The 15,654-nt window shown below is 36.5% G+C and overlaps 1 protein-coding gene across 2 annotated transcripts in view; it reads left to right on the top strand.

Moving 5' to 3' along the window:
• The first annotated feature begins 240 nt into the window (after positions 1 to 240).
• Positions 241 to 15,654, top strand: part of coro2aa (coronin 2Aa) — a 34,689-nt gene continuing 19,275 nt past the window's right edge. Inside the window, exons 1-2 of one of the 2 annotated variants that reach the window (XM_039694450.2) lie at positions 241 to 379; positions 12,542 to 12,742. In XM_039694450.2, coding sequence (XP_039550384.2) covers positions 365 to 379; positions 12,542 to 12,742 — 216 coding nt within the window. In that variant the 5' untranslated portion in view covers positions 241 to 364. Of the gene's footprint in view, positions 380 to 9,548; positions 9,824 to 12,541; positions 12,743 to 15,654 lie in introns of those variants that run through there. The other variant, XM_039694454.2, reaches the window with a different exon arrangement.

Below are 15,654 nucleotides of genomic sequence, written 5' to 3'. Positions count from 1 at the left end.
TATACACTGTAGTGTATAAATACATCCAATAAAACAAACAGCGTCTTGGGATTTGAATAGACCTCAATGGCGCGTGAGTCTGTCTGAGCGCCTAAGCGCCTCTTTAGGAGGACACGGCTGTGTCACACAGTGAACGGTAACAGATGCTCGCGGATGCTCACACCTCACCTCAAACACTGCGGCATCGATGGACCGCTCATCCTATAATCTCCCACTCTCTCTCACACACACACACACACACACACACACACACACACACACACACACACACACTCTCTCTCTCTCTCTGACACATTTCTGCGAGAGAGAGTTTAAAAAGACGAGGATCCAGTGACCGTGGGTAATACAATTCTCTTCATACTGCATGCCCATCACAAAGGTAAGAAAACTCATATTTGCACTTATAGTAGTTTTCTCTATTTTGTGTAAATGTTCAAGGCAGTGTCATTTTATTTTGTTTGACGGTATATAGTGACTTAATACCATGATTTTGGTTAATATTATTACAACATAATTATTTTCCAGTTAATTGATTATTCTACTGTATAACTGTATAACGCTTTTTTATGTTTTTTTTTTTATACATTGTTTTCTTGTACCCATTATCTCATCCGTATTCATTTTAGAACACTTAAGCACTTTAACACAATTCCTAGCTAAATATACAGCAATTATTTCACAGTATTTATTCATCTTTGCTTACGTTAATAAAATACAACTTCGTCGTTGGTTCATGCGAGCTCGGGTCCATTAAATAGTATTTAAAAAAAATCTAATTTTGATTTTAATAATATCATGCCTCTTAGCAAATTTTGAAATCAACATTAAATAGCCTATTAATAAATGCTTTCGAATTAGTTTTGATTGTTAGTGGATGTTAATGATCGAATTGCAACAAATGCAACCTTACTGTAGTTTACCTTTATTTTATTGTGTTTATTATGTGTTTAGACACTTCCACAACTCTTAGCTGAACTCAGACTTTACTTTTAATGTATTTGTTTTGGAATTGCTTTCAATCAATGCACATGAAAAAAATGTTCACCAAAAATGAAAATAGTCAACATTTACTCACCCTCTTGTAGTTCCAAACATTTTTTTACAGTCCCAAACCTAAATGACTCTCGTTCTTCTGCAGAACTCAAAATAAGATATTTTGAAGAATGTCGCTAACCAGTTTTGATGACCATTGGCTTCCATTGTAACATTTTTATTGATAAACAATGACAGAATTTTCAATTTTGGGTAAAGTGTGCAATTTATGTTAGAACCACAACCACAATTTTGACATCCAAATTGCTCTTTTCTTCAAAGAAGCAACCTGCAAATGTATTCTGTAGGCCCAATATCCTCTTCAAAATGCTAATATAAAAACAAATCTTATAAAACACTTCTGTCAGACAACTAGTGTCTTGTTTTAATTTTTAAAGACTTGTCTTTCACATGTTTCATGTAAATGGAGGAAATGTCGTGGTTGGAGTACTGTGTGAGACTCAGATGAGGCCAGGTAAAGAAAGACAGTTCATGAGGGTTGCCAGGTGTCAAAGTCCTGAGGGTGAGACATCTCAAAGGGAGGTGTGGTCGTGTTCAGACATGCCTCTGAGTCTTGTGTGCTTCTGCATTCTGGGTCTACCTGGACACAGATTCACTCTGGCTCTTCTGTCCAGGATTTATTCTCATTCAGTGATAATTCACAGCATAGACTGAAAAGCTAGATTTTCAGAATTGTTGGCTGATATTATGCTGGTTGACAATAAACACTGAAACAAACTATTTATATAGAACAGTGCCAGTAAGAAGACTTGACTCTCTCTCACATGTAATGGGTGCTGCAGTGATGATGTATTTTTGTAGGCCAAATTGAAGTTAGAATCACCCTGGATCCCTTGGGGGAAAGAACAGTAGTAACAGTAGGATTTTTGTAGTTATTTTTCATCATGATAATCTTAATAACTGAACGCTATTAAAATTTGAAGTCTATACAATTGGCAAAAGTCAAATCTAAATGTCTATAAACAAACTACACCACTCTTTATGGTGTAAAAGTTGAAGTTAGAGCACCATTATATGTGAGGCTGTGAAATTGGACTAGTGAGTAGATGAGTTCACCTGTTTAATGTCCCAACTTTTAACCAGATACATTTAGCTTAGCAAATGTATTTTTCTAGACAAGTAAAAGCTTTAAAAAATTCACAAAAATATGTAATCCCTGCAGCACCCCATACACAATTGTATACAATCATATTGTTCTAGCTGAAACAGCGAAACCTTTCTTCCGTATGATGTATACATCTGAGTGTAATGGATTATCAGCAAATAAACAAAAAATAAAGCAGGGTTTTGGACTAAATGAGCGGACTAAATGATTGCTGAAGTCCTGCATACATCACTAGAGAGAAATCATAATGTTGTTGTTTTTTTCGATCTAGTCATGATATATTTTGATTTTTCAGGGTCAAAAAATGTGAACCATCATTCACAATAAGATCGATAAACCTGGATTTCATGCCGACTTTAAGACAGTTCATTTTACTTTTAACACACCAAATGTTACACCGATAATTAATATTTGGAGAGAACAAGGTTATGAATAAAAACTATGAATTTCTGTGATTTTCTTTAAAAGACATCTAAGGGGGGGCGTTTACACATATTCAACTAAAAAGGAAAACGTTTCATTTACATAAGGGCCTGAAAAAGCACACTTTTGAAAATGGGTTTCAAAGTGTACGTTGTTAAAATTGAGTTTTGAAAACGGTGAACTCTGCTGAAATACCACATTAGCACTGTCTTGACCTGGCAGGAAATCCTCAGGGACTATCTATCTTTTGGTAAAATTAGAAGCTTTCTGATGGAAACGCACACCCATCTATTGATTTAGTTTTTTTAGAATGGCTGTTCATCACACAGTTGTCGAGTTGTTGAGAAAAGAAACGAGGCAAAATAGGTGCATCAGTAATTGAACACTGAACAATTGAAATACAGTTATACTATTTGAATCGATCAGTTGACAAATGCAAAACATCTCATTCATCCAATAAGTTGATGTCAAAAAAAGTACACAATTCTTGTTGGACAATGTGTTAATAAGCTAAATAAGTAATCTTTATTTTCTTTATTTCATCGTTTACACAGTTGAATGAAGTGATCTTGGCCTCTGTGCAGAAAATGTAGACTCATGGTCCTCAACCATTAACACACAAACCTCAATGACAGTTAACAAACACCATAAAGAAAAAAAAAACAGCAATCTAAATCAAGTCAGCATACAGCAAAACAATAATCCAATACTTAATTCATCCTGCAATGCATGCTGAGCTTACAAACCCTTAAAGGGTTAGTTCACCCAAAAATGAAAATTTACTTACCCTCATGTTGTTCCAACCCCGTAAGACCTTCGTTCATCTTCGGAACACAAATTAAGATATTTAAGATATTAAGATCGCTCTTGCATACAGTCCATAGGCTTCTTGAGGGACTGGCTCTTGCTGTCCCCGAAAAGTCATTAAAGACATCGTTAAAATAGTCCAAGTGACTACAGGGGCTCAATCTTAAGTTTATCAAACGACGAGAACACTTTTGTGCGCAAAAAAACAACAAAAATAACGACTTTATTTCAACTATTCACTTCCTTCTCCATGAGCCTGTAAGTCAGTTAACGTAGTGTGATTGCGTAGAGCTACGTCACACGTAGGCTCACTATTGGCCGACGCTGGTCATGTGTGTGTGATGCGTGTGACGTACAATAACAGAAGCTTACGCTATTAAACTAGTAACCTGACTCGCGCAGAGGGAGAAATAAACGAATAGTTGAAATAAAGTCGTTATTTTTGTTGTTTTTTTGCGCACAAAAGTGTTCTCGTCGTTTGATAAACTTAAGATTGAGCCCCTGTAGTCACTTGGACTATTTTAACGATGTCTTTAATGACTTTTCGAGGACAGCAAGAGCCAGTCCCTCAAGAAGCCTATGGACTGTATGCAGGAGCGATCTTAATATCTTAAATATCTTAATTTGTGTTCCGAAGATGAACGAAGGTCTTACGGGGTTGGAACAACATGAGGGTGAGTAAATACTGACAGAATTTTCATTTTTGGGTGAACTAACCCTTTAACCTATAAGCAACGTTTCTCAATATGAAACAACTCTTAGGACTAGATTAAAAGCCGTTAGGCTAACATTTTATACAATTAAAGTAAATGATGCTGATAAAATGAAAATGCATGCTGGATAATATGTGCAGCAAAACTCTGCCCTGTTTCTTTCATTAATATCACACTGCAGTTACTGTATCCACTTTGAAAACCATAAAGGAGAGTTTCCGAACATTCTCTCTTCTTAAGTGGGTTATTGAATGGCATGAATCTTCCTGACTTCACATCCGTCTGTAATGCTTAAGTCATTATACAGTTTGTTTGTGCAGCACTTCCCTTCTTTGTATTAGTCGATCAACATATTGATTCAGTTTCAGGTTTCATGAGCTCTTCTAAATGTCATAGTGTCTGATGAGCAGATGGCTGTATTGTTTGTAATATTAGACTATAATTTCCCTCATTTAGGCAGGTGAACAGGTCATGAATGGATCATGATTTATATTAACAAATCTGATGTGGATCCATTATGTAGTGTCCTCTGTCTATTGTTTAATATTTGGTACCATAATACTATAATACACACCAATACATGACAAAATAATTTAAGAGAGTTCAGACTTAAGCAGTACAGCCATATCCTTCTTTAATCATTAGTTTGGGGGAGGAAGCACATTTTTGTTCACTTTATTGTAGTTATTTTTGACTTGGATTTAAGAATCAGCAGTTGCAACACAAAATTTTCCAGGTACAGGCAAACTGTAGAGTTATTTGAAAGGGACATATGCTATAGTTTGAATCAGTCCGCTAACTGAGTAAAGCCACGTTCACTCTCCATCCATCCATATTGCAAGTGTCAGCCTCAAGACTTGCATTTCGTGTTGTGTAATACAGCCGAATAAATCACCTTGTATTGTTTCTCTGGGGGCTGGAGATGTTTTTATCCATAGATTTCTCTATCAAAACCAGCTTGGTGAGCCTCAGCTAGGTTTTTTTTTTGTTTTGTTTTGTCTTGTTTGTTTTTGTTAAAGGAGAACTCGGGTGAAAAACGAACCTTTGGTCTAATAAAACATCAGTACCTAGTCAACCGTTCTATGAGATTTGTTTTCATGATAATCGAATGTAAAGAGTTTTATCTCTAAAAACTGTTTAGCATATAATGCTAGTAATGGGGGCATTTACTAAGTACAAATAAATCGCTAGTTTATACCACTAACAAAGCTCAAAATAGCCCCACACTAACACAAGTAACATAATGAGGGTCTATACATGCAAAACGAAGCATTGAGAACTTTGTAAATGTTCAGACCGTTTAATAAGAAGATACTTTATAAAGACAGTTCACCTCGTGTATACTATACAGACAGGAGCCATCTTAGAAAATAGTCTTGATAAGTCGATCCCCGAACGCCATTTATACAGTTCAGAAATTCGCTGAACTTCATACAGTTCAGCTCAATCAGCACGACGTTTTTCCAAGATGGCTCCTGTCTGTATACACGAAGTGAAGTGTCTTTAAAAAGTTTATAAAATGTATGGACCCTCATTATGTTACTGTGTTAGTGTGGGGCTATTTTGAGCCTTGTTAGTCGTATAAACTAGCGATTTCTTTTTACTTAGTAAATGCCCCCATTACTAGCATTATACGCTCAGCAGTTTTTAGAGATAAAACTCTTTACATTCGATTATCATGAAAACAAATCTCAGAGGACGGTTGACCAGGTACCGATGTATTATTAGACCAAAGTTCTCCTTTTAGAGGGAAATTCAAATGCAAGCTTTGAATTTCAAATTGAACACACTTTTTTGAAAATAGAGCTGGTAAAAATTAGCCATGTCCTTTAGTACATTGCCTATGCATTTACATTTTTCCTTAACCCATTGATTGACAAATCATTAAGGCTGCTCACCTTAATGATTTCACCAAATCAAACAATGATTTCACAAATCCATAGGTAGATCACCTCATACTGGGGCTAAACACAGATTAAGTATTTGCTAAGCAAACCACATGGAGACAGAGTGTAAGGGGTGGACATATTCAAATCATATACAAATTTGTTCTTACCTGGAAATTTTGTTTTGTTTGTCTCCATTCTGTTGTTTTCTTTATCTTAACTTGGTCTATAAGCATAGGCCCATTGAAAAAAATGCTCATAGTCTATACCCACATTTTTCCAAAACTTAAAAAACCGTACCTAAACATACAAATCACTGCAGTTTCCAGCTGAAAGGATCACTAGTTGTAAAATGCCAAAAACTTTGATTCCTTTTCAAACAAATTATGATAACATGCAGATTATCAAATAATGAAGACTTAATTTTGCATGGTTCCTTGCACAATACCCTGACCTCAAAACAACAATACCATAGTGCAGGATTGTTATTAGAATAGATTTGACATTTGCATCACATAATCTTGCATGGGAGCTCATCTGGAACAGCGTTTCACTTGCAAAACAGAGACCCACAAAAAAGGACATCGTCGCTTCAGCAACTGCAATTTCATGTTTCATAAATGTTTTATTTTTCCAATGAGGTTTATGTAGCATCTTATTCTTAATACGTTCATATTCATGATTGCAAGTACAATGTACTTATTGTGTTCAAGTTGCATTGTGAAACACTTTAGCTGCTATTGAGGTGTGATACAGGTAAGGTTAGGGACAGGTGTGGCGGTATGGGTATAAGGGTGGGTGTAAGGGAAGGGTCAACCATGTAATTATAAATTGAATCACAGCTGTAATTACATGCAGGCATTTTTAAAATATATAACAATACACAATAATTCCATTGTATCAAATTATTAATTGCAATGTAAGTACATAGTTGTACCCAGTACATAGTGGCACCCAAAAAAAGAATATACCATATGTAATAATTCGTAAATCTTACATTAAACATATATTTTATCTACATTGATTGTATTTAATAACATAACCTCTAAATGTATTATTATTTACACTGCCGAGAAAAAGAACGTTTTTAAAGTCCCTATGAAATCAAAATTGACCATACTTACTTTGTTTGCCTAAATTGATCGTTTTGTGGTGAACAATTCATACATGCAAGTCAATCCACACAAAAAAACATTTTTGGCTTCGTAATCTTTAACCAATGTTTGAAAATGCCCCTCCCCTCTGCATTGGAGGACCTTGCCCGATGACGTAGGCTTTACGGTTTGGGTGTCTCCTTAACATCCATAACCGCGCCCCTCCAACTGACAGCTGCTGTGTGTTTGCGAACGCCGAGCGATTGATTGATTGACAGCGTGTGTAAACTTGCGTCATCCTCCATTTCAGAATGAAACACCCATTTTTCTAGATCCAATCAGGTGCTAGTTGGGGAAAAAAAGCCACGCCCACTATTTTGCCTCATTTAGTATTCCGTTTCTCTCGGAAATACGTCACAACACTGGAGAAAAGTCGTTTGCAACTTCCGATTCACGGGGACTTTAAGGTTTCACTTATCAAATATACTGTTAATAACTAATAAATACTGATCTTGTGTTGGTGCAATAAAGCTGTTGATTTATTCAGGACACACTTTCATGTCCTTATTCCAGATCAAACCTCACTCAAATATCTCCTTTGCAAGAGTGAAAAGTAAAGACAGGACTCTCTTGAAAAGCCCATAGCATGCATTTATCATTTCAAAACACAGTCTTTATCAACATTTTAAGGAGTATTAACATAACAACAGTCAGTGACCTCAATACTCCCAGATAATACTAAAGTCAGTGCCTCATCCACACAGTTAGGATTTAGTGAGGTCTTAATGGCCCAGATACTGAAACCAGGTGTTGTATTGTCAAAATGCAGATCTCCCCATTCAAGATCAAATACCTTTTCAAGCTTTTCCTGTGCTGTAGCTGGTCATCAGCATAATGTCTGTAATCTTTGGACATTAGTCAGCTCTTGAAGATGCATGTCAAGCTCCTCTATAATTGCTTGTATAACAGAGCCTGAACTCATCGCTAATGGTATTTGTGAACACTTCTTTTTTGTGTGTGTGTGATCGACATTAGCCTGCAGCAAGACAGTCAGCAAAACGACGCAGTTAGCAGGTTTTTCAACGATTTCTATCATCCCGTGGCACAGGATCCTTGCCTTAGGTGTTCACTTCCACCTCCATCACTGTGCTAACTCACCTTTCAGGTGAAACTTGAACTCATTTGATAGAAGTGATACTGCTCAAACTTCCGTCTGCTCTTTCAGACTAAACCTGACCTGTGGACTGGACTCTGTCCCCGCGCGTGTGTTTACACTCATATTGAGTTGCATCCAGTAACTCTACCACTTTTACAACTCCAGTCCTCATTCTCTGTGTATTTGTCTTACCTTGCTTGTTATTTACAAAGCATAAACCTATTACTGCCTCTGCTGTAATCAATTAACACGTGATAATGAAATTAGCGATCCTTGGTGTACAATCAAACTGCGAAACAGCTTTTGCTTTTGTTTCTGTTCAGTTGAAATGTGTCACACAGAAGACAGATTTAGACTTAAATACCACAAAGAATGGGTGATGTGTCAAATAGGCCTACTCATAATAGCCTATATTCTGCTGGAAATAAATAAATAAATAAACAAAAGCATGCGCATACCAAAGAATAGCGAATCTATTTATAGGTCTTTGAGCAAAAATAGAAAGGGAAATGTAGAAAAAAAAAGTGATCACGCTACAGATCCATGGAAATAAATAATTTCAAATCATTTTAATCTCACCAAATTGAGCAAAATTGAGAATATCGCAGTGATTTTAACCCTTCTAGCTGCCTCTCTACTGACAAACATGAGAGAGTTTTAAGGAAAAGAAGCTTTTCTGATTTAAACTATCAACAAAATGTTTGATTCATTTTCCCGAATCACTTTCTGTTTCCCTTTTTTCCCCTCATGACTCTTAATGTGTACTTTTGTATGCATCATCACTCAGATGTCCATTGTTTAATGTTAAAGGGATACTCCACTTTTTTTTTTTTTTTTGGAAATAGGCTCATTTTACAACTCCCCCAGAGTTAAACAGTTGAGTTTGACCATTTTCGAACCCACTCAGCCGATTTTTCTGATATTTAGAAGAATATCAGTAACCAGACAGTTTCTGGTCTCATTGACTTCCATAGTAGGAAAAAAATATACTATGGAAGTCAATGAGACCAGAAACTGTCTGGTTACTGATATTCTTCTAAAAATCAGAAAATCGGCTGAATGGACTGTTTAACTCAGGGGGAGTTGTAAAATGAGTCTATTTCCAAAAAAAAAAAATATATTGTCAATATTTTTAATTAATTATAAAAGTACTGAGACATGATTCATTTTGCTTCATCGCCCTTGTGATTAATGTACAGGAAATCAGTGTGTGGAATTTGTCCCGTCTTTCCTTCACACCTCCCCATCTCCTGTGCTTTCTGCTGTGAGGCGCCACCCATTTAGGGAGTGTGCGCTCATGATCTCTTACCTGCTCCTCTCACAAACACTGGACGTGCTGCTGGCATTCTGTCCGTGTTTACTCAGACTGCAGGGCAGGAGTTTGACTGTGCTTATGCTGATTTTCTTCCTTCTTTGACGTCTTCTCTTTTTCTGCGATGCTTTACCAAGAGATTTGAAATGCAATTATAAGTCCTCCGGTGGAAGTGGCAAACAGGGATAATTTACCATCTGGATAATCTCCACCTTTATTTCTGCACCTTCATCTCTCCTTTATCTCAGGTCTTCGTGTGCACAGCACAGACAGGGTGAGTAGTTGGAAATGAAAGGAACTTTGAAACACTTAAAATATGATTTTGCCTTCACTGACCTATATTATTACATTTCAATCCAGAGGGGTTTGGAGAGATGAGGGATATTATAATGCATGGATTTATGATATCTCACTACCGTTATTTATTTGTATTTTAACTCATTTTTCGTTGTAACACTATAATGGGAACACATTAGTTAACATTATTTAATATTTACATGAATTAAGAATGTACTTTGCTTCTACGGCATTTATGAATCTTAGTTAATATTAATTTCAACATTTATTAATATATGATTAAAATCAAGAGTTGTGTTACTGTTAACATTAGTTAATGCACTGTAAACTAACATGAACAAACAATGAACAGCTGAATTTTTTAGATTAGATTAACAAAGACAGTAACAAATGTATTGCTCATGGTTAGTTCATATTAGTTAATATATTAACTAATGTTAACATTTGAACCTTATTGTTAAGTGTTACCGATATAATTGACTAAAAAGACATCCAAAGTCTTCTTTTCTCACTGAACGTGGCAATTAGCTTCACACGAGAGTAAAAGAAAGACTTCACCTAATTAAATGCCCCGTTCCTGGATGACATCTAGCCTTAATGTTTTAGTTATTTTAATAATTTTGCTTTAAAAATGTATTGCCATGCTTTTTATATCTGTTACCACCACACCCACGTCGCTAATCCATCATTTCGTTAATCATTACACCAGCCTTTGAAAGCTGAACAACTCAAACATATACAAATCCTGCCACAGAAGGATTTGCTCATATATTTAACAGTGTTGCAATACTTTATGTTCTCAACTTGATTTCAACGCATTTTTGTATGGTTGTGTTTATATTGAGAGTACAATTCAGTGGATTCATTTTCGAGGCTGTCTCTAATAAATCAATGAGAACATACTTATGATGCAACTATTTTTCCCCCTTGGCCTGTATTGGCCAGATAAACATTTTCTCCAGGATGTATTGCATTTAAATGGAAGCTTCATATGTTAATCTCAGGTTTGTGTGAATATATGTGCGCTTGTTTTGGCGTACAGTTGTTATTTGTGAAATGACCGGTACATAGTTACTTGTATTTGCAGTTCTAGTCAGCCATCACACAAATCAGATATATAAATCCAGTTCTTGAAACAGCAGATTTTCTTTTAGAGTGTAGTTAGAGCTTGGCTTTATATCCAATATGGGATAACTTTATCATTCTTCAGCAAAACGTTATTAATCTACATAGCCATCTGGGTTGTTGCTGATGTCTCTGATAAGCATTTTGTTTGTGAAATTGTTTCTGTCAGAAGAACTTGTCTAGTGCGGTTTTCTGCATTGTTTCCTGCAGAGGTGGATGATAACTAGGCCCACATGGAACTATTTCTGGGTAGCTATATATCATATATATATTTTTGTATTTAAATTATACTTACACTATACCGTTTTATAGATTTTTATTTCTAATAAATAAACAAATTAACTTTTTGCTATCATAATGGTGTAGTTACAGCATCTATCAGCACAGCAATGTCTGGGTGATGCTAACCAGCCTTTTCCTGATTTACAGATTAGAATATCGCAGTAAAAATATATATTATGAACTAATAAGAAATGCTCCCAAGCACATTAAACAGCATCAAAGCACATGTCCACTGAAAACTGACATACATTATTTTTGTTTTTCAATGCTTTGGACATCTTGGCTTATACTTTTAGTTTTTGTTTTTTCTGCCCTTTAGCCTCTATCAGTTTTCTCAAATACATTGTTTTCTAAAGAAAGTGCATTTCTGTTCAATCACTGTATTCTGTACAGTGACTGAAATAACTCATAGAAATTTGTATTATTTCAGTTGTTTTGTTCAATTGTTTTAGCCCTGCTAACTTTTATGTTTGTGTTCTGTTAGTGACTCTTTAATGAGCTGTTCTTACACATTCCGTGTCATGCATTTATGGTTGTAATTTTCCTTAAAGGGTTAGTTCACCCAAAAATGAAAATTAAGTCATTAGTTACTCACCCCCATGCTGTACCAACCCCATAAGACCTTCGTTCATCTTCGGAATACAAATGAAGATATTTTTGATTAAATTTGATAGTTAAATTTTTGATTAAATTTGGTGGATCACTGCTACATAGGCTGCCTAAGGGATTGAAACTTGACAGCCCAGAAAGTCAATGAAGAAAATGTTTAAATATTCCATGTGACAACAGTGGCTAAAGTATAAGTTTATAGGCATGAGAGATGAGAGTCTCGCGCATGCGTCGTGGCAATCTCTTGAACTCTCGTCTCAGGCCTACAAGGAAGAAAAGGAATAGTCGAATAAATTAGTTATTTTTTGTTTGTTTTTTCGCACAAAAAGTATTCTCGTCGCTTGATAAACTTATACTTGAGCCACTGTAGTCGCATGGAATATTTAAACATTTTCTTCAATGACTTTCTGGGCTGTAAAGTTTCATTCCCTTAGGCAGCCTATGTAGCAGTGATCCAGCTCTCAAATTTAATCAAAAATATCTTCATTTGTGTTCCGAAGACGAACGAAGGTCTTACGGGGTTGGTACAACATGGGGTGAGTAATTAATGACTTAATTTTCATTTTTGGGTGACCTAAAACAGATTTTTTTCTCTCTCCCTGTTTATGTTTTTTCCAAACCTTGTGGCATTGGCAGAAATGTTTTCACTAATTTCACTAATTCTTCTGTTTCACTCTAGATGTCATGGCGTCCTCAGTACCGTAGTTCCAAGTATCGACACGTGTTTGGGAAGCCGGCCACAAAAGAGAATTGCTATGATGGCGTCCCCATCACCCGGAGTGTTCACGACAATCACCTCTGCGCCGCCAACCCTCACTTTATCGCAGTCATCACTGAATGTGCGGGGGGAGGATCATTCCTGGTGCTGTCCATCCATCACGTGAGTGAAACACGCTCATATCTGTGACTAGGACACTTAATACTCTTTAAACTAGTGTAACATTATTTTAAGGACAACCCGGCAAGTTACAGAAGTTGGTGTCTTCACTCTTTCTTCAAGGCAACCAAAGACCTTTTCTACCTACATCTTTATTTGCTTCTGATATTTTACATTCTGTCTCTCTTTATATGTATATACACACACACACACACACACACACACATTCACCTATGCAAGCTTACCTGTTCTGACACACTTTAGACTTATGTCATTTTATTGGTCTGTTGACTGTCTCATTTTAAGTCGGGTATTATCTCATGTCTCAGGAATGGCACAGGTTACATGAAAGCCTGGAGGCATCTTTTGTATTGTCTGTCTCTCCTCCCCCACCCCCCAACACCATAGGTTGACTAAAAACTAGTATTCATTTAATGTTACTATACAATGTGCTTTCTTAGGAAACAACATATAAAATGGTCTGATCACACATTTCAAGTTAATGCAGGTTTGAACATTTCAACATTTTCAACTTTCCCCAGAATCAACACAGTTGTCAGTTTAGATATGAATAATGATAAAGTCAAGTTTCGTCACTTGTTACAGCTGAGTCATTTGCATTACGTACTTGTTTTTTGACTACTTAAGGATTTTCTCTTTGTTGAGACTTGTATCTTTTGGAAAACATTTCTGTGTTGTGATTCTTGGAAACAACTGTTATGTAGCTCGCTGGAAACAAATCCTATTCTAGTATCGGTATCTTATTTTCAGGCAAAATAGTGCTCACTTCAGTTGTTTTAACGAAAATTTAGTGAGCTGTATCCTTAAAACAAGCTAAACAAGACCAAATACATTTGTTGTATTCAAGATACACTATATATATTTGGGGTCGGTATGAATTTTTATGTTTTTGAAAAGAAGTCTCTCCTGCTCACCATGGCAGAAAAATACAGTAAAAGTAGTAGCTAATATTGTGAAATATTATTACAAAGTTGAATTTAGGTAAAGTTGGTAAAGTTGAATTTTCAGCATTATTACTCCAGTCTTCAGCGTCAGATGATCGTTCAGAAATCATTCTAATTCTTTGAGTAGTTCAAGAAACATTTCTCATTATTATAATTGTTTGAAATGCAAATGAAAGCACTGCTTAGTGTCATGTAGTGGCTGTAATAAAGTGAAAACAAAAACAGTTTATTAAATCCACAAACTAAAACTCAGGAGAATAATCAACACAACCACGTTTAACTTCTTATATGATACCAGTCAAGGAAATTAAGGCGACACAGGACATAAATACATAAGGGACTGTTCGTTATTAATTTAAGGGGCCACTGGAGGAGATTTGAGATCTGTAGTCAAAAAAGACTTGACCCTCCCCTCGCCAGCAAAATCTTTTCCTATGACCCTCCAAAATGATTGTAAAAAAAAGCCATGACCCTCCCCGATAATTTATTGATTACTTCTGTACTGGTTTGCCCTTGGCAAAGATGTTCAGATAGCCATGATGATAAACGACTAAACTCCTGCTTTCTCATTTTACTAGGGCTAACGATAGACCAAACCTACAATTCGGTTCGTATCACGAGTTTGATTTGAATTTTTTTTTTTTAATCATGTTTTCGGTGCTGAAGTTTAAAGGCATTTTGTGCTTAGTAAAACATACCTGCAACATTTATCAATTTCACTGATAATTGTGCATGCATTTATTAATCATTATGATACTAAAATCATAATAAAGTAATACGCTTCCCTTTCAATAGTCCAAATTCACGGCCATTTTCGTCTTTCTTCTGTGGATTTCATCAGCTCCTGATTGATCAAAATTCAGATAGATCGACAAATCGGCTCATTCAACCGCACAGCGCACACACCTCACGAATTCAAGCCTACAGCTCAGATTTACTCACTAACACTGTTCTGGGAACGCAATAAGAATGGAAACTATAATATGGTCGTATCGTGCTACAGCGCACATTATATCAGCTGCAGTTGGGCGCCTCAGTCCCAATACACTTGACGTACATTCACATCACATGTTAATGCAGCGGTAGAGTTACACACACAGGACAATGCACTTATTCACAATAACAAAAGTTCATTATTTGCTTGTGCTTTAAAGCTTTGCCGGGTAAACATTTCTTTGCCGTTCTGTTCTAATGCACTTTTTCTGAGCGTGTACTGAAGCACGTGCGAACTGTCAAACAGCGCCACTCGGATTTTTATTGGATCAGACCCATCTGACAGCGATGGCCCGGGGCCCGAGACCGAGAGAGCTACATGGAGCTACATGGAAAAAATATGCACCAAACAAGCCACAATGAAATTTACCTGTTTTGATGAATACAAAAGTTGGGTGACCCTCCCCTATAGACTAAAAAAAGTTGGATGACCCTCCCCTATTTTCCTCCGGTGGACCTTTCCATAAATACCGAACGGTCCCTAAGGGTAATCAAACTGAACAGAAACAGGTGTGAGGGACTAATTAGCAACCTAACTAGCACTTGACTGTGGCCTATGCAAACGAAATTTCATTCTGTATACACTTGTTGTATTATGAATGACAATAAAGTCTGTCAAGTCAAGTCAAGTCAAAAACTAGGAACTCGGACAGGCAAAACAGGAACAGAACACAATGGCCCTCATTTATCATTGTTGCGTAGAAACGGGCGTATATTTTGGCGTAATATTATGCTTACGCTCCTCTCACCGCCTGATTTATGAAGCTGTGCGTACCTTTGAAATCCAGGTGTACGCAATGCCTGCCCTTGATAAATCCCGCGGCCGAAAACGATCGTCATTAGAATAACACGCCCCTAAATATTCAAGTCTCCGCTCCCCCCACGCCCTCATTTTACGCCATGTACACACGGAAGACGGCAAAGAAGAGAAACTTCTCCGACGTGGAGCCGAAATGA

The sequence above is a fragment of the Pimephales promelas genome, chromosome 6 (assembly GCF_988280905.1).
Source record: "Pimephales promelas chromosome 6, fPimPro1.hap1.1, whole genome shotgun sequence".
NCBI classification, from domain to species: domain Eukaryota; kingdom Metazoa; phylum Chordata; class Actinopteri; order Cypriniformes; family Leuciscidae; genus Pimephales; species Pimephales promelas.
This window is presented reverse-complemented; position numbering and strand designations above follow the sequence as displayed.